This window comes from Cebus imitator, unplaced genomic scaffold, assembly GCF_001604975.1.
Source record: "Cebus imitator isolate Cc_AM_T3 unplaced genomic scaffold, Cebus_imitator-1.0 Scaffold250, whole genome shotgun sequence".
In the NCBI taxonomy this organism is placed as follows: Eukaryota; Metazoa; Chordata; class Mammalia; order Primates; family Cebidae; genus Cebus; species Cebus imitator.
Genome location: NW_016107565.1, coordinates 2,614,150 through 2,641,159, shown reverse-complemented (window position 1 = coordinate 2,641,159; position 27,010 = coordinate 2,614,150). Strand labels below are relative to the sequence as shown.

Sequence of the window (27,010 nt, the reverse complement as noted above, 5' to 3'; positions counted from 1 at the left end):
GAGAGCCTGAGCTGATACTTGGAACACTTATTGCCTCTGCTTCATGGCTCAAACTCTTAGCATATTCACTTATTTAACTTTTACCTTTCCACCTAGCTGTCTGTTTATCTATACACCCATCCATTCATCCCTCAACTTATAACTGAACATCTACTCTTCATCAGACCCTAGGATAAGCTTTGGAACATTAGAAAGATGAATTGGATGGAGGCCTTGTTCCCCTGCCCCACTTCCCATGGCCCCAGAACCCAAAGTCTAATTGGTTGTAGCATCATTTTTAAACTAAATCTATCCAGGTTGCTGTGGGGGCCAGAGAATAGACAATCACATTGTACTACATAATAAATAGTAAAGTTTCTGGGGAAACTGCAAACATGAGCACTTTACTATGAACTCCTCTCAAGCCTTGGCCTGTGAAACCTGAGAGTTATTAATCTAGTTCAGGTAAGGAGTGTAGTACTGAGGGAAGACATCTCAGAAGAAGTGATGTCTTACGTGATACCTGAGGGATATATATAAGTTAGCCAGCAGCAAAACAGAAAAATAGAAGCCCTAACAATGAGGGAAAATGGTGCACATTTGTACAGGGTAGAGCAAACCCAGAGAGCAGCAAAAGATATAGCTAAAGAGCCCATATTATATCTGATAACTGAACATCTATTCTTCATGATACCCTAAGATAAGCATTGGAACATTAGAAAGATAAATTGGATGGAGTCCTTGTTCCTCTGCTGCACTTCCCATGGCTCCTGGAACTCAAAGTCTAATTGGATACAGCATCAATTTTAAGCCAAATCTATTCAGGTTGCTGGGATGGGGGTGGGGCAATCTGTACAGCAACCTGAATAGATTTGGCTTAAAACTGATGCTGTATCCTGCCGTATGGACCAGGCCTTGTGGCCCACATTATCTACAGGATGCAGCTGCCTACCCTTTCCCTGGTCTGTGTTGCATTCTGTATACTCCTCTGCCTTGGCTATTCACCTGGTATATTGAAATAACGTCCTATGACTTTCTATCCCTAGACCAGCATTCACCAATAGATATATGATATGGCCCCAAGTGTGAGCCACATAGGCCCCTTTTAAATCTTCTGGCAACTACGTTGAAAAAGATAAAAAGGAGAAATCAGTTGAGAAAAAAAAAGGATCAATCAATTGAACAAACACTTTTATACTGTTGGTGGGAATGTAAATTAGTTCAACCATTGTGGAAGAAAGTGTGGTGATTCCTCAAAGATCTAGAACCAGAAATACCATTTGTACCAGCAATCCCATTACTGGGTGTATACCAAAAGGAATACAAATCCTTCTTTTACAAAGATCCATGCATGCATATGTTCATTGCCGCACTATTCACTATAACAAAGACATGGAATCAACTCAAATGCCTAACAATCATAGACTGGATAAAGAAAATATGGTGCATATACACTATGGAATACTACGCAGCCATAAAAAGAAATGAGATCATATCCTTTGCAGGGACATATATGGAGCTGGAAGCCATTATCCTCAGCAAACTAAGACAGGAACAGAGAACCAAACACCACATGTTCTCACTTAGAGCTGAATGATGAGAACACAGGGAGGGCAAAAACACACTGGGACTATCAGGGGGAGGGGTGAGGGAGGGAGAGCATTAGGAAAAATAGCTAATGCATGCTGGGCTTAATACTTAGGTGATGAGTTGATAGGTGCAGTAAACCACCGTGGCACACGTTTGTTTACCTATGTAAGAAAACTGCACATTCTGCACATGTACCCCGGAACTTAAAAAAAAATTTGCACTATTTTGTGATAATGTGGTTTTAGGTTTTCAACTATTTACCAAATAAAGCATCTTAGAATGAATAAAAAAAAGAGAAACATGCCCTTGTTCATGAAGTTGATAGAGCGTAGAGGTAGCTTCCTGGAGCTTTCATTCTGGAGTTCTGGATAAACAGTTTTTTATCCAAATTATAAGTCATCTAGTTTAACAGTGTTTTAATCTACGTGTGCATATCTAAGAAAAAATTCATAGAAGAAAATGTATAATTTTTAACAATTTACATCTACATTTATTTTAACATGTCTGTCATTCATCCATTTGCATCCATCCAAATATCTGTTTATCCATCCATTCATTTATCTGTTAAGAAAAGATCAGGGGAGAGGAAGGGTAAAGAGAAAAGGAAAGGAGAAAGAAGTGAAAAAAGGGGAGATGGGAGAGCAGAAGGAAAGGAGGAACTGAATGGCAATGAGGAGCCAGAGGAGGAGGAAAAAATAATAAGAGCGTATCTGTGCCACATTTGCCATTATAGAAGAGGCTGAACTTTCTTGGAAGAGGGGAAGAGGCTTTGGTTGTAAGATGATGCTGGCGAGAAGCATGAAGTCAATTATTAGGGGTTGGACTTTGTTGCTGGGGTATTTTTAATGATCCTTGACCTAATGGAGCCCGGTGTTTACAGCCACCTCTAGACAGTTTATTTTCATCGTGATCTTGATTTTTAGAGGCAGAAGGAAATGTGGGCCAAACTGGTTGGAGATTTAAGGCTGTTTTCAACATCCAGGTCCCCATGCCTGTCCTCCCACATGAAAGCTCGACAAACTTTTTACCTACTTTTCTTTCCCATCCAGGAGAGGAGGCTTTGACCATGTACATGGACAAAAGTCGCCTCGACAGGAAGTCAGGGAATGCCACTCAAAGCGTTGAAGCTCTGCACCAGCTCGCATCATCCTACTTTGTTGACCGTGATGGCACCATGAGGAGGCTCCATGAGATCCAGATATCAACTGGAGCAATCAAGGTACAGCTTAAGGGTGGATTTGGGTGGCAGGTTCTCAATACAACAGCACTGCAATACAGGCATTCTGAGAGTGGATGGGCAGATACAATTTCTAGGTTCATAACCATGTAGCTCATGGTGCCCTCTGCCAGCTGCTCTGACTGATATTCTCACATGCCCTGTAATATCAGTGTGCATTGTCATTCCAGTAGCCATATGAACTGATTTACTAGAGTATCCTGGCTATAGTCATGGCAGAATTATCAACAGTTTTCTCATCAGTTTCCTGTATGGAGATTATCAAATCTTTCTAGAAGAAGAAACACAGACTCCGAAGAGGTGAATGATTTTCCTGAGGTCTCAGAGCTAGCAACAATGAGACTACTGATGCCTAGCTCAGCAATATTTTAAACATCTATGTTTTTTATTCTTTCCTCTCCACTCACGATTTTACAGATGGAAAAACTGAGGTTAAAAGTTTAAAGCCTTTTTCTGAGGGTTACACAGTTAGAGAATAACTTAACAGGGACTAGAACTCTGCTCTCTAGACCACGGGTCAGCAAAAGTTTTCTGTAGAGGACCAAACAATAATTATTTGGGGGTTGGTGGACTGCATGGCCTGTGTTGCTATTACTCAACTCTGCTGTTGTAGTGTACAAGCAGCCATAGATGATATATAAACAAATGGGCATGGGTGTTCCAATATGACTTTATCAAAACAGGCACTCAGTTGTTTGCTGATCTATGCCTTTCTATACCAGTGCTGTCCAGTAGAACCTTCTAAGGTGATGGAAAGGCCCTGTATCTGTACTAGCCGAGAGAGTAGCCCCTAGTCACATGGGGTTATTGAACACCTAAAATGTGGCTACCGAGGAGCTCATTGTTTAAGTTTATTCAGTTCTAGCTAATTAAAAATTAAATGATCACATTGAGAAAAGCAGCCCTGGACTTTCAATTGAGCACCTTAGAGCACAGGAAATTTAACAAGATTTCATTTTAAACGCACAGATTCAGAGACAGCCTCCATAAAGAGAATGTGGGAGGACGTTCTCCACATAAAGGGTTTGTTCTTCTGAGGGTTTTAGTGCAGATGTTTCCATCTCAAATGTTCTTTTACCAGATTATGCCTGCATTTTACATCTCAGTCTTTAATTTCTTCAAAATAAAATGCAGACCTAGCTTTATATTAAGCCTTTCCAAGATATCTGTAGGGGAAAAGGGTGAGGATAAAGCCAAGGGGTCTTACCCTGCCAAGGCTGATAGATGAGTCAGAAATTGACTAAGGAGAGAGAAAAGTGTAGGAGTGGAGACTTACTGAGGAGGGAGGTAGTAAGGAGAGAAATAAATCAGACTGATGAACAAAGGGCCGGTTTATCCGAGAAGAATTGCCTATATTTGGGGGATTATGTTGTTAGGGAACTCAGCGGAGAGAGATGGATCTTTATGAAGCCATTGGAGTCAGAGTGCCACAAAGGCCTGGTTTTCATTATCACCAAATGGTTCTCTCCACCCTGGATAGGATGCGGAATTGAGATATTGAAGCTCTGTCAGAAAATAATCCTCTTTTGTGTATCCTGGAAGTGCAGTCTGCCTATGTAGGAGGAATTTCTCAGAGAAATTGCACAGTGGCCACTCAAGAAACCATTTCTTACAGTAGGCACTGTCTTTTGCACTTAATTTGGCCCTTGGATTTTTCATGCCATTTATTGCCACTACCTCAAGACCAAGTTGTCTAAAACTTGTCTCACTAGTGGGCCTGATTAAGACCAGCCACTAACCCAGGTGGAGAAGTTTTGCCCATTCGCCCTTCTCCCTACCATAGGTAACTTTAGGAAAATGAATGGGTAAGTTTAACTCTCACTCAATAATAAATACATTATTATTTTGTATATAAAAATAAATTATTTATAAAACAAAACCAAACCTAATTATTTGCCATTTACTAAATATTACTGTACCCTACCCACTAAATACTTCAAAAATATAATCTCTTGATCCTATTTTGGTATTAAGAGCATTACTGACATTTTATAGATGGGGAAGTTGAGGCTTAGAAAGAGAAAGTTACTGATTCAAGGTTTCACAGCTAGAAAAGGGTAGAGAAGGTGCTTGTGACTGCCTCCCCAGTCATTATTCCCTACAGCGGATGCTGTGTTTCTAGAGTTGGATGAAAACTTCAAAATAAACCTAAAGAAAGGGAAGCAAAGGCTAAATAAATGAAGAGTCCTCTTTTCATACTAAGCCATTCTTATTTCAAGGTTATCTTTTTGAATAGCTACTCCTCTCATATCCATTACCTTAAGTCTTTCTAAGACAATATTCTGGAAATGCACAGCCACGGGATTGGGTCAATTTCTCCAGCAGCAGCACAATTATGCTTCTTGTTAAAACTTCTTTAGGAAAATGGGTATCGTTTTCTTGTTCTTGCCTGATAATAGTGTATATATACTCATAACAATTTATAGAGCCGTTTGGTAATAAGGTACCCAGTATTGAACACGTGCCATGTGCCAGGCATTTAGACTCATTGTACCTGGTCTCACAACCTTTCTGGAAGAGATTTACTACCTTTGGTTTGCAGTTGCCCAGAGAAGTTAATTGGCTTCCCTAGGTCACAGGGTTCTAGTCACCATGTGAATTGAGAACCACTGGTAGAAATAGCCATGCAGTCTGTGTGCTTGACCACCCTGCTAGCCTGTCTACTCAGTCACAGCTGTGCTTGGTCCCAGACACAGGCACAGAGCTCAGGACTCAAACCATTGATTCAAACCAGGAGGCCTTTTCTGCTGGCTTTACTCTGCTTGGGTATGACTCTTTGGGGTATGTCCTAGACAAGGACTCCTGTCTCACACCTGTCTCATTTGATATCTGCTGCAGGTCACAGAGACACGCACTGGGCCTCTGGGCTGTAACAGCTATGACAATCTGGACTCTGTGAGTTCCGTCCTTCTGCAAAGCACGGAGAGCAAACTGCATCTTCAAGGTAGGAAGCCAGTGGAAAAAGTGGGGTCAGTGTTGGGAGAAGCAACATGGATGTGATATGGTGGGGCGGGGATCAGGAGGGATGGTATGAAGGGGGAATAAAGATGAAGCATAGAAAACCTAATGAAAACTGCAAACATGGAAATTAGACCACTATGATATGGTATATACATAACATTTAGAATTTTAACATATGCGGGACATTAAAGTTATGATTATTAATTAGTTTTCAGATAGAAAGTAAGGAAATGTGAACTGTATGTATCTGATCATTTTCATGAAAATGTCTAAATGGTATTATTTATAGATGCCTCAGACCTAATGTATTATTAAAGTTTCATATCACATTGTATGAATTTTCTGCATTATTGTTTTTGATTTTCAATGAGTATTATTTTAATCCTCACAAATAGAACATTTATGGAAATTTTTGATGCTCTGTAATTTTTTCCCTTTGTTTGCTAATCATTCATAGTCTTAAATATATACATACACACACGTGCTTTTGCAGAGATTACTAATAATCATTCTCAATGCTGGCTGGACTATAGAGAGAAAGATACTTTCAGACATGACTAGTGAAAATGCAACCAGTATAGGGATTAGTTTGTTGATGTTTATAAATATCTGTATTTCTTTGGTGTCTGTATATGTCAAGGTTATGTTAGGTAATTCGTATATATTTATTATTTTAAAGAAAATATATCCTTTAAAATAGTAATTTTATCCTTATTAATTCACATAATAAAGAGGAGAGGACATTACAGGGAAAGGTTGGACAAGGCTTTAAGTACACAGAGCACTGTTTTTAAAAAGCATAATGTATTATATCAAAAAAGTAAGGATTTTAATTTTTACATGAGAAGACTAAGTGAATTATATTGTGTTAATACAACATAATATTAGGCTGGTACTGATGCTTATAAAGAATTTCCAATAATATGTGAAAATAATTTGATATAATGTTAGTTATTAAATGAAAGGTTTCTGATTGAATGGATGGCATGATCTTAATAATTTAAAGAGATAAATAAAAATAATGTAACAAGGAAATAAGCCCAGGTATTAGAAGAGCTTACCTCTGGATCGCTAGGTTACAGATGGTATATTTTAGGCATCTAGTTTCTTTTCTAACTTCTCTGCAATGATCATATATCAACTTTATATTTAAAAAAAAAGGCATGCTTTAACTTTGAGCAGGCTAAAAATGTGACCTTCTATAAAGGTGCATGATAAAGGTGATTCTGAATGTCAGTGGGAAAAAGTTGAGTTGAGATTGGCAGGTAAAGCTAAGCAGAGCCTAATATGATTTTTATATTCTGGTTCCTTGGCAACTCTTTGATTCATGCTCCTGTTACATAAGATGTTTAGAAAACATCATCTGTTTTCTTTTTTTTTTTTCTTTCTTTCTTATTTATTTATTTTGAAACAGAGTCTCACTGTATTGCCCAGTCTGGAGTGCAGTGGCGCAATCTCGGCTCACTGCAACCTCCACCTCCCAGGTTCAAGTGATTCTTCTCCCTCATCTTCCTAAGTAGCTAGGATTACAGGTGCACACCACCACGCCTGGCTAATATTTCTATTTTTAGTAGAGATGGGATTTCATCTTGTTGGCCAGGCTGGTCTTGAATTCCTGACCTCAAGTAATCAGTCTGCCTCAGCAGTTATCCTAAAGTGCTGGGATTACAGGTATGAACCTCCACACGCAGCTACATCTTCTGTTTTCTAACCTGCATGGAGGGCTTGGTAGAGTCACTTGAGACCAGTGAATGAAAATTCCTCAGGAAAATTCAGGCCAAGAAAGTGATTTACTATTAAATAACAAAACACAACACACTAGAATCTTAAATACATGGAGCATAACCCTACCATGTTTAGTAGAAAAAAAGAGTAGATAGAAAGATTTGCTAATGCCTGTTAAGAAGGTAGATAAGAAAGACAGATTTTCCTTGTGTGTGCCAGGATTTTCTATGTGTTAGTTCATGGGATACCTATAGAGACCTTGTGAAGTGTGAGCCAGGATTTGAATCCAGGCAATGGAGCTCTAGTCTGTGTTTGATCACCCTGCTGTGCATACTGAGGGTGGAAAGATCTGTGAGTTATAATTGGAACAAAAATAGAAGGAATTAATGAGATATTCCTACCAAGGAAATTATTGAGATCTTAGGGACATTTAGAGGTTGACTTACCTGAAGCCAATGCAGCTTAAGGTTCAAGGATTCCACACCTTCCAAGTGCCCACCTTTTCTCCTTCTAAATACATACTTGGCTTTATATCTAATTTTGAATTCATATTTTTAAAACCAACAACTATTGTATAAGACTTAAATGTTCTCCAAAATCTAGATCTGCCATGAGAACATTATTAGAAGTATGCTGCGAATGGAAAGAGTGGTGGCAGGCCCACTGTCCTACCCTAGATGGGTTAGAGTACACCTGAAGAATTGGATCTGTGTTTGGGCATCATGCATGCCCCAAGAGGGATGTTGAGAGACTGCAGTTTTTCTTGAGAAAGTGATTTACTATGATAAATAGTAATAGAAGGTTAAATTGAAACAAAATGACCTGCTTCAGATACGTAAAAGGCTGTCTTACAGAAAAGAGAATCAACCCCAGTAATATTAATAAAATGGACCAATCCCAATCTAGTAGGAAGGGGGAAATTACAAGGATCCCAGTTTTTAACTCAGCATAAAATGGATCTTTCTAGTACACATTTATGACCAAACCTGGAATGATCTGCTGAAGGATGCAGTGTCTCCCTGTTACCAGATGATTATAAGTAGGTTGTATTTGGTACAAATGTTATAATAGAGATTATTTAAGTGTCAGTTAGGTTTAAGTTCTTCTCAACACCGATTCTAGGATTTTATGAAAACGATGAATTACAAAACCTTTATTGAGACTAACTACATGCCAAAACCAATACACTAGACCCCAGGCATATCCTCATAAATCAGTTCAATTCAACAAATGTATTTTTAAAGAAGTAATGTTGGTAATGAGACAGACAAAGAAAATAAAGTGGTGAACAAGACAGACATTGTTTCTGCCCCAAGGAAACATAAATTCTATTAGAGAAGATGAACTTCAAACAAACAATAGTAGGTGTAAGAAATTTTAATGGAGAAAAAGTATAAGGTTTATATGACATTAGACATTATGGAGACTTAATGTATTAGGGAGTCAGGAAAGTTTTCTGCCAAAAAGATATATAGGATAAGACCTAAAGGATAAATAGGAGGACAAAGGCATGGATTGAGAGACATACAGAGGATCTTTATGAAGGGATATTCAAAGAAATAAGAAACTCTTATAATATTAAACCAGAGACATCAATGGTGAGAAAGACAAGATAATCCTTCAAGTCCTAGAAGGCTCCTGCAGCACATTACTGAGTTGAAAGTTAATTTGAGAGCAATAGATACCATGCATCATTTTTAAACAGAAGTAGCATGAAGAGATTGATATTTTAGAAGACCATTCTGACTCTTATGTGTGCAGTTAATTAGAGGTGGTGGATTAGAGGTTGGTGACAGGAGCAATCCCAGAGTTACTTAGGAGGCATTATTATTACTATTATTTTTAGACAGAGTCTTGCTCTGTTGCCCAGACTGGAGTGCGGTGGCATGACCTCAGTTCAGTGCCCCCCGTGTTCAAGCAATTCTCCTGCCTCAGCCTCCTGAGTAGCTGGGATTACAGGCACGAGCCACCACGCCCGGTTAATTTTTTTTTTTTATTTTTAGTGGAGACGGGGTTTCACCATGTTGGTCAGGCTGGCCTCGAACTCCTGACCTCATGATCCACCCGCCTAGGTCTCCCAAAGTGTTGGGATTACAGGCATGAGCCACCATGCCCGGCCTCTTAGGAGGCATTATGATGAGGATTTAGTGAAAAGACTAAAGAATTTAGATGATTGGGTGAATGGAGTATGGGGATGAGATAGAAAGGATAGACGGGCAAGTATCTATGATTCAAGATAAGACATAACCTAATAGCAATCATAAAATAAGGCATAGAATTATGGGGATTCAGAAAAGGGTATGATTCATTCTGTGTGTTCAGGTAGAGGAGTCATAGGAAAAAAAGTTCTGGGGAAGTATCATATTCTCCTAGTGGAAGGCAAAACAAAAGGGCTTCTAAAATATAAGACAGATTATCTCATGATTTTGGAGTGAGCTCATATTTATTCAGCAGGATGCAAAAATACACTATGTATAAGGCAAAAAAAGGCTGATACATTGAATACATTAAAATTAAAATTTGTGTTCATCAAAATACTATTAATACTATAAAAATACAAGCCATAGAGTGGAAGAAAATATTTGTAATACCTGTGCCTGAAAAAGAACACTTATAGAATATATATATTTTTAAACTCCTGAAGTTAATAAGAAAAAGGCAAATAGTCTGGTAGGAAAAGAAAATGAATGACATGAACAAGCACTTCACAAATAAGAATGTCAAAATGCCAACACTTAGATGTTCAACTCTCCCAGTCAAAAAAAAAAAAAACTGTGTAAATTAATGTCACAATTTAATATCATAATACAGCAATGAGCATGACTCGGATGAAAAAAGACTGACAATGTCAAGGAGGGACAATGTGAAGCAATGGGAACTTGGTACAACCATTTCAGAAATTGGTACAACCATTTCAGAAAACTCTTGGCAGTATCTAGAAAAGATTGCACGTGTTCTTGGCCTATGACCCATCAATTCCAACTCCTAGGAAAACATGCTTACCAGAAGACATAAATGTTCACGGCAGCTCTATTTCAAATAACTCCAACTGGAAACAACTCAAATGTCCATCAACAAGAAAATGGATAAATAAATTGTCATACATTCATACAACGAGCTACCATACAGAAATAAGAAAGAATAAACCACTGTTTCATACAACAATATGGAAGAATCTTACAAACACAGCATTGAGTGAAATAAGTCAGACATAAATGAGGGCCGGCTGTGGGATTCTATTTCTAGATGAGTGAAAAAAGTAAAAACAAATGTACGGTTTTAGAAGTCCAGAGAGTGGACTTCTCTGGACTTTAGGGAGAGGAATGAGGCTGAAGGGGTGAGAGATATTTCTGTGGATATTGGTAATGTTCTTTTTTTTTTTTTTTTCTTTTTTTGTTTGTTTTAATCTGGGTGGCAGCACATGCCTGTGTTTGCTTTGTGAATATTCAAAAAGCTGTACATGTTTTATTTTTATGTGTGCATTTCTGTATATGCAATATGTATCTATTAAAGTTTTATTTAATAACGTGTCCTATGTTGACATCATCTGCAAAGTGAGGACATGAATAAAGCAGAGAGGCATAGGAAAATGGGAGATGGTTCAGCCAAGCTGGAGGACAGGCTGCATGAACTGAGGTTGGAGAAGCCAGAAATGGCAGTAGATACTATTTTTTCAGTGCATTCCTATATTGTGCTAATTTATTTTTGTTAGATTTATTTTGACTTATGTATATTTTTATTTTAACTTTTTTATTTTATAATTGTTTTTATTATATTTTTAATCCTCAACATGATTCCCACGAGGAAGGAATAAATAACTGCCATTTTGCAGGTGAAGAAACCAGGGCCAAGAGAGGTTATTTAATAAGTGGTTGAGCTGGAATTTTAACTCAGCCTAACTTCAAGCTTCTTCAAATGAGTTTGCTCTATATCTCTCTATTCCTCTTCTCATTCCTTTGAATGAGGCTGGGAGGGCAGATTCTGCAGAAGGTTATTTTGGTGGATTAAGAACAATATCAATGGCACTCTAATGACTTTCACCTTGTGATGTTTCATGAAATGTTTATTAAAACAAGGCAAAGGGAAAACAAAATAGAAAAAAAAAAAAGAAGAGGATTGTTGGAGATTAGAAATGAGAAAGAAAGCATCATGAGAGTGATCAGAGGCTATTAGTAGTCACAGCAGTAACAGCTCAAATAGTAGTAATAACACTAATGGCATAATGATAACTTCTTATTTTCATACTTCTCTTTCCAAGAAGCCCATTGAATGTTTTACCGCCATTGTCATGTAATTTAGTATCCATATGGCGAGGTATACAGGGAGCAAAGCTGTGCCTCAGTAGCTCACTGATGTGGAAAGGGATGCAGAGAGAATATTTTGCTGAAATCTATGGATGATGCAGAAATATATTCTTTCATATGTTTACTCATTTATTTATTTAGCAATATTTACTGAGCACCAACTGTATGGTCAGGTATGTTTTTAAAGCCAGATATACAGCAGTGAATAAGATAACTGAATCATTTTGGAGCTTATAATTGATGTGTGGCTATGGCAAAAGCAGACAATAAACAAATAAAAAAATTTCTTCATAATCAGAGAAATAATGAAGAAGCAGGTCATGCAGAAACTTGTAGACCAGGGCAAAGACTTTAGACTGGATTTAACTCTGGATGTAATGAGAAGCAAGTGAAAATTTGGGCAGAGAAGTAACTTGACCTAATTTATATTTTAAATAGATCACTATGGTGATTGAGTAAGAAGGCAAGAACAATTATAGGATATCAGTTGTTAGGAGGCTGTCATGTTTATCCAGGTGAGAGAACATAGTGGCTTAGATCATGATAGTTGCAATGAAGGTGGTGAGAGGTGCCTGAATTTATGGATGTATTTTTAAGGTTGTCCTGCCATGATTTGGTAATGAACTCAAAAATATTTGCTGGATGGTTATCTTTCTTAATTTACGTCAAAAGTAATCATTTTCCTTGTTGGCTAAAATATTTCTGTGCTATTATTATATAAATTTATTTTTATTAATTTATAAATATTATAGTTTTGATTCCATCACTTAAGTAGGCTATAATTGAATTTGACTGAAGTTGTTTATATAATTAATTTTCATGTTTATTTGTTGAGTATATCATGTACACTTTTGAACAGTCTGCCACATGTAATTAATTGTAGAAGATTTGACCTGGTATGCTATTTTTCATTTAATTAAAACTCCAATGTATTGCTATGATGAAAATTGGCACAATGGGACAGGCAAATAATCTAGAAAAGAGTGAAAAGTAACAAGCTTCAATGAAACATGCACAGTTTGGAAATAAGTGAGAAAATGATAGTATCATTTATCTTGTACTCTAGTTTTGAAAATTACCATGGCATATATTCATTGAAGCACCCATTCATTAATCTTATTTAGTATTTACTATGCATGAGGTACCATGTTAGATGAATGTAAAACTAGAAAATCATGGAGTCAGGAGAAATCCAGAGAAGCACAAAGTTACCAGAAAAGAACTCTTTCCAGACCATTTTCAAGTAGATATGTTTTGCTTAATAANGTCAAGGATGACCCTAAAGTTTTGCCTGAGCAACTGCAATGGCACAATTGTCATATTGCTGTGATGATACTGATAAGGACCAGTTTTGATGGGACATGTGGAATTGGGTTTGAACCTAGTTGAGTTTGAAACTGTTTGACCAAGTCTGTTTGATATCCAAATGTAGATGTTGAGTGGAAGACATTAGAAAGGTAAGAAGAGAAAACTGAAAATATGAATTAGGATAGAAAAACTTCAATGATCTGAGATTGAGCAAGATTACTTTGGGAGAGAGTGTAGATGAGAAAAAAATTCAGTTACTGAGTCATGGAGAAATTAATATTAAAAGGTCGTGCTGATAGAATGATGATGAAGAACAGGAAAAGGAAGCTGGAGAGTATCCAGAGACGTAGGAAGAGAGACAAGAGAGTCTAGTATCTTAGATGTTAGATATAGAATGTTTTTCAAAACAGAGATAGCAGTAACTGCATCAGATACAGTGGATAGTATAATTAAAGTGAGGACTGAAAACTGAGTATGATATTTAGCAACACGTGGGTCACTGATGACAAAGGATGTTTTCATTGGAAGTCTAGGGGTGAAATTCTGGTAGGATGTAGAATACATTCAAGAGCAAACTCTACGTAAATGGCACAACAGCTTAAGGTGACCAGGAGTAAAGTGATTTTTAAATTTTCTTTTTTAACATAGCAACAACAAAACTTTTGTTCAACATTGAGAGTTTTTCTGTAGCGAGGCAAAAGTCGATACTACAAGCAAGGGCAGGGTGGTTTTACAATCAAAGTGGGGCAGGTAAGAGTAAATAGGGTTTTGTGTATAATGGAAATTATTTGACTTAGATGGACGCATGTATCCTTGGCAGAGAAGGAAAGGAGGCTATCTGAGACCAGAGGCTAGTACAATTTATAGATGTAGTAATGGGGGCATTTTCTTCATCTTTATTTCTTGATTACCTATCATAGATTTTAAATTGTATCATTTTTCAGATTTTAATACCTCTTAATTAGAATGCTTTTTATAATTGATGATGTGTTTTAGTTTAATTGGCAAGGTATCATTTTCTTAGTATATGTAAAACAGTGGTATGTTTTACAGTAAATATCATCTTAGATTGTTAGACTCAATGTCATAAGGTATTTTTCCCGAAAAGTTGAGTGAAGTCGTTAGCTTATTCCCAATTTCCAAAAGGTAAAGATGAATGCAAGGAGGATAAAGATCCCTGGGAGTTGGGAGGCCAGGTCAGGGAAGGGAGATGGGGTCAAAGGCCACTGACTTGAGAAATCATCTACCCTCTGCCTGAGCCTCCAACAGGGCCACCTGAGACTTGTGTTCTGAGAGCCTTCTTCAAATCTTCACATTCAAATGGTCTGATTTCATCTTAAATCATTCTGTTCCTTCTCTTCATCCACCTCTCTTTTCCTTCTTCCCCCAAACTACTTCTTCCTCTTTGACTTTTTTTTTTTTTTTCCCTGTGTCTCTGCTTGAAACCTCAGCTCCTTCTAGACTAGGCTGTATTTCCCATCTCTCATACACCCAGACTCTCCTCATGCCTAAAATGACATCCCCACTCTCTTTTACTGAGTGAGGCCCATCTCTCAATGCCAAGCACAAATGTCCCCTCATCAGAATCATTTCTTCTCCACTCTCTGCCTCAGTTCAGCTCCTCATCTCATCATTTCTACCTTCTCCAGATCTGTGCGATGACAGACAAAGCAGCCTTCTTGTTCAGATCTCACTCCTGCTGATCTGTTGCCTCACAGCAGCCAGTGTGGTCTTCTTAAAACCAAACCAGGTTCTTGCTTCCCTGCTCATAGCCCTTCACAACCTCCATGAAGGTTTTGGTGTACAGTTTAGATTTCTTAACATCAGGCTGTTCAAATGCCTTGCCAGTCTTCTTGGCTTTGCCTTGTTCTATCACCCGGCATATACCACATCCATGCTCCAGGCCAGTGTATTTCTTATATTTCACTACAGGCATCATTTTAAAACTATTGGTTCTATTTTTTATTGCCGTGCACTTTTACACAACCTTTCTCCAGTTCCTGAACGTTCATCTCTCTCAGGTAAGCTTCTCTGACCCCACCTCCCCAGGGTTAGATGGTCTGCACACTTCTTCTCTAGGAGTTACCATACAATAGTATCACCGTCCTGTTATTAATCTGAATCTCCAATTGGCCTAGATTCTTGTTTGGTAAGAACCACCTCTCTCTCTGGCACAATACGGAGAGACTGATACATAGACACTACTCAAAAGATATTTGCTGTAAGAACGTATGAATGAATGCGTGTATGAATCACCCAGCCCATATTGAACTCTGTTGTTTTCTTTGAACCTTTATACTTCTTATCCCACATGATACTGACTTTAGTTCAACCTAATGACCATTTCCTGAGGGCCTATTTCCATGCCATTCTCTGTGCTGTGTTACACAGCATTCTTCAAAAGGGTATGTGCTTCTGCTATTGCTTTGGATGTTACATCTTCCAGGCAGGGGTCATACCATTGAATCTTCCAAATGCCACCTCTTCTGAGAAGCCTCCTGGCTTCTTTTGCTTCTCTGACCTTCTGCATTATGACCACTGTTACTCTCTTTCTTATATAAGGAGTTACAATGTAGAATAGTGGTTTCAAGAAAAGGCCCTGGAGTCAAAGAGACCTTAGTTCCAGTACTAGTTCTGCCATTTGCTGACTGAGAGGTCTCAGGTAAGTTACAGCAGCCTCTGAGCCTCTATTACTCACTTACTTCCTAAGGTGGTTGTATTATTCTTGTAAGAATATACATTATTCCTGGCTTAGATTAAGCATTCAAAAAATGTTAGGTATTATTTTTACCACCTCTATCAATGTGTTATTTGCAAAATATTTGCTTTATTTATATTTGCATCCTCCATGGCATATGTGCTTGGCCAGTATCAAGCGCTCATTAAATACATGCTGAATGAATAAATACAGTTTTCCTTACATAGTTAGGAACTCTGCAAATCCATCCACAAAAACCACAGCAAGTATTTATGGTGTGCCAAATATTAAGAACAACCACAGTGTTAGTCACAGTGGAGGATCACAGTCTAGGGGATTAAACTAAATACATATACAAAAATCACGTACTTGGTAACTTTAAAGATTATCTCAGTTTGATCAGTTTATTTATGAATCAATCAAGTAATTAATATTTTTCTCAATGGATCTTTATTCAGTATACATTAATTCATCCCTTTGTATTAATCATCCTAAGTCACAGCCTATTAGGACTGACGCTTGCCTGAAATCACTCAATGGTTCCCCTACGTTCATGGGGTCCCAAATTCCCTTTCTAGCTACAGTTCTAAAGCCCATTGGAACAATGGAGGTAGAGTTTCCTGTAAGAGGCAATGATAATAACCAACATGCCCACTCATGCAGATCATCTTTCTTCCAACTCACCCTCTTCTTTCCCATTTGTCTTTGCTCAGCCATATCCTCTATCAGGGATGCCTTGCTTTTCCATCTCAACCCGCTGCCATTCTACTTAGTCTTCAGGAACCATTTAACATGGTATCCTGCATGCTCCCATGCACATACATAGGGCTGGATAAAAATTTCCCTCCTCTTACCCCTTTATAGCTCTTTGATTACCCCTCATTTACAGCATGAATTTTTTTGCTCATTTGCTCATTTTACTAATTTTTACTCATTTTACTCTTTTTTTTTTTACTCACCTTGCAACATATTTATGTTTAAGTTTTTATCTTTTCTATTAGATTATAGACTTCTTTAAAGGCAAGGATTTTTCCTTGCCAACTTTGTATGTTTTAGTATTTAATGTAGTGCCATAGGCATAGGAATTATGTATATATACGTGTGTGTGTGTGTGTGTATACATGATTTACATACATGTATTGCTGAATTGAGTTTTTGAATATGATTTGTGCTAGAGTGACAGTGGAAGATAATAGAAGAATAAAGATTATGAGGAAGGGGAAAGGAAGGAAGAGAAAGAAGAGTGAAAAGAGAGAAAAAAGGAAGGGAAATAAGAGGGTAAAGGGAGAGGAGAGGGCAGAGCAAGAGGAGCAGTCTGATGAAGAGTAGTGTCGATAATCCTATTTCTCAGTAGCTAGACATCACAGGTGAAGTAAAGATGAGGATTTTCAAAATCATCTTTCAACAAGTAGTATGAAAAGAAAATGTAAGATAAGTGTTTAAAAATAACATTTTGTTTAGATGCTGTCCTTCTTAGACATTGAGCTTATAACCATTAGCTCATTTATCCATCCCATCAACTAAGAGTTAGGGGTCATGCTCCCCATTATACAGATGAAGAAATTGAGGCTCAAAAAGGGTGAGGAGACAGAGAGTGAATAGGTCTCCTTTTTCTAAAGCCCTCCCCTTTCCCACACACCCATTAATTTGTGTGGACTTGTAACCTGAGGGTGATATGCTAAGTAATTGTTGCCAATACTTGGTCTCAGAAGCAGCTTTGGGGTGAATGGCCTTCGTTAAGAACTAGTCTAGAGTCACAAGCAGTGGCTGATGCCTCTTGTCCAGTTAGCAGGGACCTGGAGGCACTAATGGGAATTTATGTTTCTGGCTTCCTGGGGCTCTGCCGATGAGGACCTTTCAGTGAAAGAGCAGTGCCTTCAGTGTCTTCATGACAAATGAGATTACTGATTTCTACCCAGCTAGCTGTATCCAAATGTTGGTTTTACTTTACGAGCATAGGAGTACCTTGTTCTATGCTCATCAGAGGAGAAGAAGGATTCTTCACAAGAAGAAAGAAATTGAAGATGTCAATCAAAGACTCAATCAGAAATTGAAGAGAATGAGGAGGATGGGCAGAGAAGATTTGCTAGTTTTAAAGACCTTGGACTAGTTAATTAGGCCTCTGAACTTCCTTAGGTCTTTTCATCTGTAAAATGGGAACAAGAACACATCTACCTCAGAGCTATTGTTCTTCACGTATTTGGAAAACATATAGAAAGCATCTGACCTAAAAAACAAGAAGGTTCATAAAATAAGAATACTATTAATCAAGGCTACTATTTGTGAATGATTATTATGTGCCAGGTATACAACTCATTTCTTTATATCAATATTTCATGTAAACCTCATCACAGTCCTGTTTTTCAAATTTGACAGTTGAAGCTCACAAAATTTAAGTAACTTTCTTGTAGAGCAGGAATTTGAACCCAGATACACTCAATGCTGGTACTCTTAAACTCTACGTCACATTGCCTCCCAAGCTGGGGCATATTTATAATGGTCATGGTTTTTACTAGAGAAAGAATTTATGTATCCCTTTCCATGTGCCAGCACCATAACCTTTCTAAGTTCTGCTATTTACTTTAGACAGTCTGTGATTTTCCTAAAATTACTTGCCAACTTGTGTAGGTGTGACCGATTTCTATAATTATTCTTATATTCTCAAATGGATCTATAACCGGAAAAGACCAAAATTCCCTAGAATAGATGATACTAGGCCTTGCAGCTGTCCAGGAATGTATGACTATAAAAAGAGCTGCTTCTGACCTAAAGAAACCGGGAATCTGGAGTGAACTTAAAGACTCAGACTTGGGCAGGAAGGAGTAAAGAACTCTAAGCAAGTGCAAACTGATGGGTTATACACAGATGCTGAGAGAAGGAGTATCAGGGAGTTACGTTTTGGTACGTAGCCATGTGAGGCTATACCTTTCAGATGAACTTGTGGCCAAGTACGCTGCATGGAAATCGTGACAGATAAATGGTCGATGTGGTAATTTGGTCTATTTAACAACCATATCCCATTAGATTCCTTGTCGATGTCATTGATTGTGCAGAAATGAGGCATCAAGATGGCCAAAACCTAAATAAGTCATCCATGATAATTAGTTTATTGACTCCATGGAGATATGGTGCCTGTTTATTTTTTAAGATGATTGGGTCAATACTTATCTTTTTCCTGACAGCTTACCTTAGAATTAAGCTCTCCTTTAGCATGGCTAACAAAGCATTTTTAATGTGCCTCTATTATATTCCAGATACATTCTGTCATCTGCCACTAAATTGTAACTAAGATCCCTGAGAGGAGAAACCATATGCTTTTTCATTTGTTCATTATCTGCTTCTCTTTCCTATAGTGTTTAGCTCAGAGTAGGTTCTCAATAAATGTTTACTACCTTAAAGTTATTTATACTGTCAACTCAATTTGTTTTGAATCTTATTTGTTTATTGTTGTAAAATATACACAACATAAAATCTAACACTTTAATCATTTTAAAGTGTGCAGTTTAGTGACAGTACATTCACAATGTTGTGCAACTATTATTGCTATTTCTTCTTTTTTACAACCCCCCAAACAAATTCTATACTCCCTAAGCAGTTATTCCCTATTCCCCTTCCCCAACCCCCAATAACTAGTAATCTGCTTTGTGCCTCTATAGATTTGCCTATTCTGGGTGCAGCCTACCCTTTATACCCTTGAGTTCCATATCTGTGTGTTCTGGATCTCTAGCTTCAACCAACCACATAGAGAAAATTTCAAAAATTAATAATAATACAACAATAAAAAGTAAAAAAAATGTCAGTATAGTGTAACAATAGTTACATAGCAGTTCACATAAGTATTCTAGGGATTATTTAAAGTATAAAAAAGAATATGTGGGGGGTATATGCAAATACTATGCCATTTTGTAAAAGGGACTTGAGTATTCATGGATTTTGGTATCAGTGGGTGGTGGGAAGGTGGGATCTAGGACCAATCCCCTGCAGATGCCAAGGGATAACTGTATTTCAAATCAATGGAATCATACAATATGTGGTATTTTGTGTCTGGCTTCTTCCATTTCACATTTTCAAGGTTCATCCACGTTGTGGCATGTATCAGTACGTCATTTGGTTTTACGGCAGAATTAATATTCCATTGTAGGAATATACATTTTGGTTTTTCATTCATCAGTCAGTGAACACTTAGGTCCGCCTTTGACTACTATAAATAGTGCTACGAACATTCGTTTACAAGTTTTTGTTTGAATCCTTGTCTACAGTTCTTTTGACTATATACCTAAGAGTAAAATTGCTGAATCATATGGTAATTAAATTAAAAAAAACTTGGTGTAAAAATAAGTGTATTTTGTGGCAGATTTCATTATTACATGATTGTTAACTTCCTCTAGGAGGATTATACACATACGATGCATTACCATGTGACTGGCAGCACTGTACTGTGGGAGGCTCTGTGACTTTCCATTTTAGTGACATTGGCCTTGGCCATGTGATTTGCTTTGGACAATGGAATGTGAGAGGACATGTTACATGCCATATTTGGACAAGACACTTTAGGAAACATTGTCTGGCATGACTTTTGCTCTTTTCCTTTTATCATGAGGATGGCATATTCCTGAAAAAAGGCTGTTCCTTTAGCCTAGATTTGAAATGAAGAAGACATCTGGAGCAGAGCCAAAGCACAGCTGACACGAAATATGAGCAACCAGTCAACCTTTGTGGTTTTAAGCCACTGGGATTTTGAGGTTATTTGTTACCGCGCAGTGATTTAGCAAAAGCTCCGTAATATTAAAACACTGGATTAAATAACATAAACCACATTTGTTTACTGTAAGACTTCTCAGTGCCATGACTGTGCTAATGTGTATTATGAGTCTAAAGAGGTCAATTAATTACACGGTTTTCTGATTGTATTTGGGTTTGGGTATACTTGCAGATTTGTGATTCTGTGGCATACAACTTGGCAAATGCTGGACCATATATACTATTCAGGTTCAATGCTGTACAAAATAACTTTCCCAAATGTCTCTACTCTTATAAAAGTTAGGGAGGTCTTCTTCTTCTTTTTTGTTCCTATGCAAACTCGTGTATATGTATGCATATATTTGATTGTCGTTGTACATTTATAAATCTTTGTGTAGCTCCCAAGTAGAGCCCCAAGAGGCCATAAACCATGTCATAGTCATTTTTGGTATTATAGCATTATATATATAGAGAGAGAGATAGATAGATAGATAGATATATCTAGCATTCAGTATAGAACTGATTCAATAAACTGGTAAAAGAAAGGAGTTTATTAATGGATGCTGAATTGAGTACTTTTATTTTTGCATACCTACTATGATCTAGCACTGGGCTTGTTACCTTGGAAAGAATGCAAAAAAAAAAAAAAAAAAAAAAGATATGTCCTCAAGAATTGTGATTTATAGCAATGGATCCAAAACAGATTATATGCTGAAGTTCGTGTCCAAGTCTTTTTTATTTTTGTATTTTTTATTGTACTTTAGGTTCTGGGGTACATCTGCAGATCATGCAGGATTGTTGCATAAGTACACACATGACAATGTGGTTTGCTGCCTCCAACCCCACATCACCTATATCTGGCATTTCTCACCATGTTATCCCTCCCTGACCTCCTCAGCCCACCACTGTCCCTCCCTTGGCACCCCTCAACAGATCCCAGTGTGTGATGCTCCCCTCCCTGTGTCCATGTGTTCTCATTGTTCAACACCCACCTGTGAGTGAGAACATGTGGTGTTTGATGTTCTGTTCTTGTGTCAGTTTGCTGAGAATGATGGTTTCCAGATGCATCCATGTCCCTACAAAGGACATGAACTCGTCATTTTTTATGGCTGCATAGTATTCCATGGGGTACATGTGCCACATTTTCCTTCTCCAGTCTATGGCCCATGGGTATTTGGGTTGGTTTCAGTTCTTTGCTATTGTAAACAGTACCGCTATGAACATACATGTGCATGTGTCTTTATAATAGAATGATTTATAATCCTTTGGGTATATACCCAGTAATGGGATTGCTGGGTCAAATGGAATTTCTATTTCTAGGTTCTTGAGGAACTGCCACACTGTCTTCCACAATGGTTGAACTAGTTTACATTCCCACCAACAGTGTAAAAGTGTTCCTATTTCTCCACATCCTCTCCAGCATCTGTTGTCTCCAGATTTTTTAATGATTGCCATTCTAAATGGCATGAGATGGTATCTCAATGTGGTTTCGATTTGCATTTCTCTAATAGTCAGTGATGATGAAAATTTTTTCATATGTTTGTTGGCCTCATATATGTCTTCTTTTGAAAATTGTCTGTTCATATCCTTCACCCACTTTTGAATGGGTTTCTTTGTTTTTTTCTTGTAAATCTGTTTTAGTTCTTTTTAGATTCTGGATGTTAGCCCTTTGTCAGATGTGTGGATTACAAAAATGTTTTCCCATTCTGTTGGTTGTTGGTTCACACTAATGATTGTTTCTTTTGCTGTACAGAAACACTGGAGTTTAATTAGGTCCCATTTGTCTATTTTGGCTTTTGCTGCCAATGCATTTGGTGTTTTAGTCATGAAGTCCTTGCCTATGCCTATGTCCTGAATGGTTTTCCTAGGTTTTGTTCTAGGGTTTTTACAGTGTTAGGTCTTATGTTTAAGTCTTTAATCCATCTGTGGTTAATTTTAGTGTAAGGTGTCCGGAAGGGGTCCAGTTTCTGCTTTCTGCACACTGCTAGCCAGTTTTCCCAACACCATTTATTAAAGAGGGAATCCTTTCCCCATTGATTGTTTTTGTCAGGTTTGTCAAAGATCAGATGGTTGTAAATGTGTGACATTGTCTCCAAGGCCTCTGTTCTGTTCCATTGGTCTATATCTCTGTTTTGGTACCAGTACTTTGCTGTTTTGATTATTATAGCCTTGTAGTATAGTTTGAAATCAGGTAGTGTGATGCTTCCAGCTTTGTTCTTTTAGCTTAGGATTGTCTTAAAGAGATACACGGGCTCTCTTTTGGTTCCATATGAAGTTGAAGGTGATTTTTTCCAGTTCTGTGAAGAAGGTCATTGGTAGCTTACTGGGGATAGTACTGAATCTATAAATTACTTTGGGCAGTATGGCCATTTTCACGATATTGATTCTTCCTGACCATGAGCATGGAATGTTTCTCCATTTGTTTGTGTCCTCTCTTATTTCCTTGAGCAGTGGTTTGTAGTTCTTCTTGAAGAGGTGCTTTACATCCTTTGTTAGTTGTATTCCTAGGTATTTTATTCTCTTTGTAGCAATTGTGAATGGAAGTTGGCTCATGATTTGGCTCTCTGTTAGTCTGTTATTATTGTATAGGAATGCTTCTGATTTCTACACATTGATTTTGTATCCCGAGACTTTGCTGAAGTTGCTTATCAGTTTAAGGAGATTTTGGACTGAGATAATAGGGTCTTCTAAATATACAATCATGTAGTCTGCATATAGAGACAATTTGATGTCCTCTTTTCCTAATTGAATACCCTTTATTTTTTTTTCTTGCCTAATTGCTCTGGCTAGATTTTCCAATACTATATTGAATAGGTGTGATGACAGAGGTCATCCTTTTCTAGTGCCAGATTTCAGAGGGAATACTTCCAGTTTTTGCCCCTTCAGTATGATATTGGCACTAGGTTTGTTGTAAATAGCTTTTATCATTTTGAGATATCTTCCTTTGATACCTAGTTTATTGACAATTTTTAGCATAAAGCGCTGTTGAATTTTATCGAAAGCCTTCTCTGCCATATATTGGATAATCATGCAGTTTTTGTCTTCGGTTCTGTTTGTGTGATGGATTACGTTTATAGACTTGCGTATGTTAAACCAGCCTTGCATCCCTGGAATGAAGCCTACTTGATCATGACGTGTAAGCTTTTTGATTTGCTGTTGCAATCAGTTTGCCCGTATTTTGTTGAAGATTTTTGCATCTGTGTTCATTGTGGATATTGGCCTGAAATTTTCTTTTCTTATTGAGTCTCTGCCGGGTTTTGGTATCAGGATGATGTTGATCTCATAAAATGATTTGGGAAGGATTCCCTCTTTTTGTATTGTTTGGAATAGTTTCAGAAGGAATGTTACCAGCTCCTCTTTGTATGTCTAGTAGAATTTGGCTGTGAACCTGTCTGGACCTGGGCTTTTTTTGGATAGTAGGCTATTAATTGCTACCTCAACTTCAGCCCTTGTTATTGGTCTGTTCAAGGTTTCAACTTCTTCCTGGTTTAGGCTTGGGAGGGTGCAAGTGTCCAGGAATTTATCCATTTCTTACCAGGTTTACTGGTTTATGTGCACAGAGTTGTTTGTAGTAATCTCTCATTGTAGTTTGCATTTCTGTGGCATCAGTGGTGATATTGCCTTTATCGTTTTTTCTTGCATCTATTTGACTCTTCTCCCTTTTCTTCTTTATTAATATGGCTAGTGGTCTGTCTATTTTGTTGATCTTTTCAAAAAACCAGCTTCTGGATTTACTGATTTTTTGAAGGAATTTTTGTCTCTATCTACTTCAGTTCTGCTCTGATCTTAGTTATTTCTTGTCTTCTGCTAGCTTTTGGGTTTTTTTGATTTTGCTTCTCTAGCTCTTTCAATTTTGACAATATGGTGTCAATTTTAGATCTTTCCTCCCTTCTCTGGTGGGTTTATTGCTATAAATTTCCCTATAGACACTGCTTTAAATGTGTTCCAGAGATTCTGGTACATTGTGTCTTCATTCTCATTGGTTTCAAAGAACATCTTTATTTCTGCCTTCATTTCATTGTTTATCCAGCCGACATTCAGGAGCCAGTTGTTCAGTTTCCTTTAAGTTGTGCGGTTCTGAATTAGTCTCTTAATTCTGAGTTCTAATTTGATTGTACTATGGTCTGAGAGACTGTTACGATTTCCGTTCTTTTGCATTTGCTGAGAAGTGATTTACTTCCAATTATGTGGTCAGTTTTAGAGTAGGTGTGATGTAGTGCTGAGAAGAATGTATAATCTATGGTTTTGGGTTGGAGATTTCTGTAGATGTCAATTAGGTCTGCTTGGTCCAGATCTGAGTTCAAGTCCTGGATATCCTTGTTAATTTTCTCTCTCATTTATCTGTCTAGTACTGACAGTGGAGTGTTTAATTTTCTCTCTCATTTATCTGTCTAATACTGACAGTGGAGTGTTAAAGTCTCCCGCTATTATTGTGTGGGAGTCTAAGTCTCTTTGTAGGTGGTTAAGAACTTGCTTTATGTACCTGGGTGCTCTTGTATATAATTGCATATATATTTAGGATTGTTAGTTTTTCTTGATGCATTGATCCTTTTACCATTACGTAATACCCTTCTTTGTCTCTTTTGATCTTTGTTGGTTTAAAGCCCATTTTATCAGAGACTAGGATTGCAACTCCTATTTTTTTTTTTTTTTGCTCTCCAATTGCTTGATAAATCTTCTTCCATCCCTTTATTTTTCACCTATGTGTGTCCTTGCATGTGAGATGGGTTTCCTGAATACGGCACACCAATGGGTTTTTATTTTTATCCAATTTGCCAGTCTGTGTCTTTTGATTGCGGCATTTAGCCCATTTACATTTAAGCTTAATATGGTTATGTGTGAATTTGATCCTGCCATTTGATGCTAGCTGGATGTTTTGCCCATTAGTTGACACATTTTCTTCATTGTGTTGATGATCTTTACTGGTGGGTACATTTTTGGAGTGGCTGGTACTGGTTGTTCCTTTCCTTGTTTAGTGCAGCTTTCAGGAGCTCTTCTTGTAAGGTGGCCTGCTGGTGACGAAATCTTGCAGCAATTGCGTGTCCATAATGGATTTTCTTTCTCCTTCACTTATGAAGCTTAGTTTGGATGGATATGAAATTCTAGGTTGAAAGTTCTTTTCTTTAAGGATGTTGAATATTGGCCCCCACTCTCTTCTAGCTTGTAGGGTTTCTGCCGAAAGATCTGCCATGAGTCTGATGGGCTTCCCTTTGTGGCTAATCCAACCTTTCTCTCTGGCTGCCCTTAGCATTTTTTCCTTCATTTCAACCCTGGTGAGTCTGATGATTATGTGCCTTGGGGTTGCTCTTCTTGAGGAATATCTTTGTAGTGTTCTCTGTATTTTCTGGACTTAAATGGTGGCCTGCCTTGCTAGATTGGGGAAGTTCTCCTGGATAATGTCCTGAAGAGTGTTTTCCAGCTTGGATTCATTCTCTCCGTCACATTCAGGTACACCTATAAAACGTAGGTTAGGTCTTTTCACATAATCCCATATTTCTTGTAGGCTTTGGTCATTTTTTTTCACTCTTTTTTCTCTATTCTTGCCTTCTCATTTTATTTCATTGAGTTGATCTTCAATGTCTGATATCCTTTCTTCTGCTTGGTCAATTCGGCTATTGAAACTTGTTTATGCTTCATGAAGTTCTTATGCTGTGTTTTTCAGCTCCATCAAGTCATTTATTATTCTTCTCTAAGCTGTTTATTCTAGTTAGCATCTCATCTAACCTTTTTTCTAGGTTCTTAGTTTCTTTGCATTGGGTTAGCACATGTTCTTTTAGCTGTGAGAAGTTTGTTATTACCCACCTTCTGAAGCCTGTTTCTGTCAATTCATCAGATTCATTCTCCATCCATCTTTGATCCCTAGCTGGTGAGGAGTTGTGATCCCTTGGAGGAGGAGAGGTGTTCTGGTTTTTGGTGTTTTCATCCTTTTTGCTCTGGTCTCTTCCCATCTTAGTAGCTTTATGTACTTGTGGTTTTTGTAGTTGGTGACTTTCGGATGCGGTCTCTGAGTGGACATCCTTTTTGTCAGTGTTGAAGCTATTTCTTTCTGTTTCTTAGTTTTCCTTCTAACAGTTAGGAGTGTCCAAGTCTTTTAGCACCGTTGTTTCTTTTGTGTCTATGTACTTTTTTACTCAGATCTTTCTGAGCACTTGTCTGTAAAAATTGAGATGAAGTTTAAAAAGCCTCAGATCTCAAGCTATAATATTGTGAAAGAAGATACAGGTTTTGCTTATGAGGGGTGGTTGTAGAGATGGGCATGCTAAACATAGAATACAGAACCACAGTCCTCTCTGAAACACATTCTGTCTAAATTTGTCTTCATTCAAACATGTACTCTGGGTACTCAATAATGTGTTAATGATGGGTAGATAGTAGAGGAATGAGCTGTGTTTTGCATTCGAGAAGCTTATAGAGTAGGAGAGATGTGAACATGAACACACATGTGATACTATAAGTGTCCCATTGGGA

At 37.7% G+C, this 27,010-nt stretch overlaps 1 protein-coding gene across 1 annotated transcript in view; it reads left to right on the top strand.

Moving 5' to 3' along the window:
- Positions 1 to 27,010, top strand: part of LOC108282751 (BMP/retinoic acid-inducible neural-specific protein 1) — a 169,396-nt gene that overhangs the window by 133,006 nt on the left and 9,380 nt on the right. The window contains exons 4-5 of the mRNA XM_017498752.2: positions 2,619 to 2,788; positions 5,645 to 5,750. Of these exons, the coding sequence (XP_017354241.2) occupies positions 2,619 to 2,788; positions 5,645 to 5,750 (276 nt within the window). The remainder of the gene's footprint in view (positions 1 to 2,618; positions 2,789 to 5,644; positions 5,751 to 27,010) is intronic.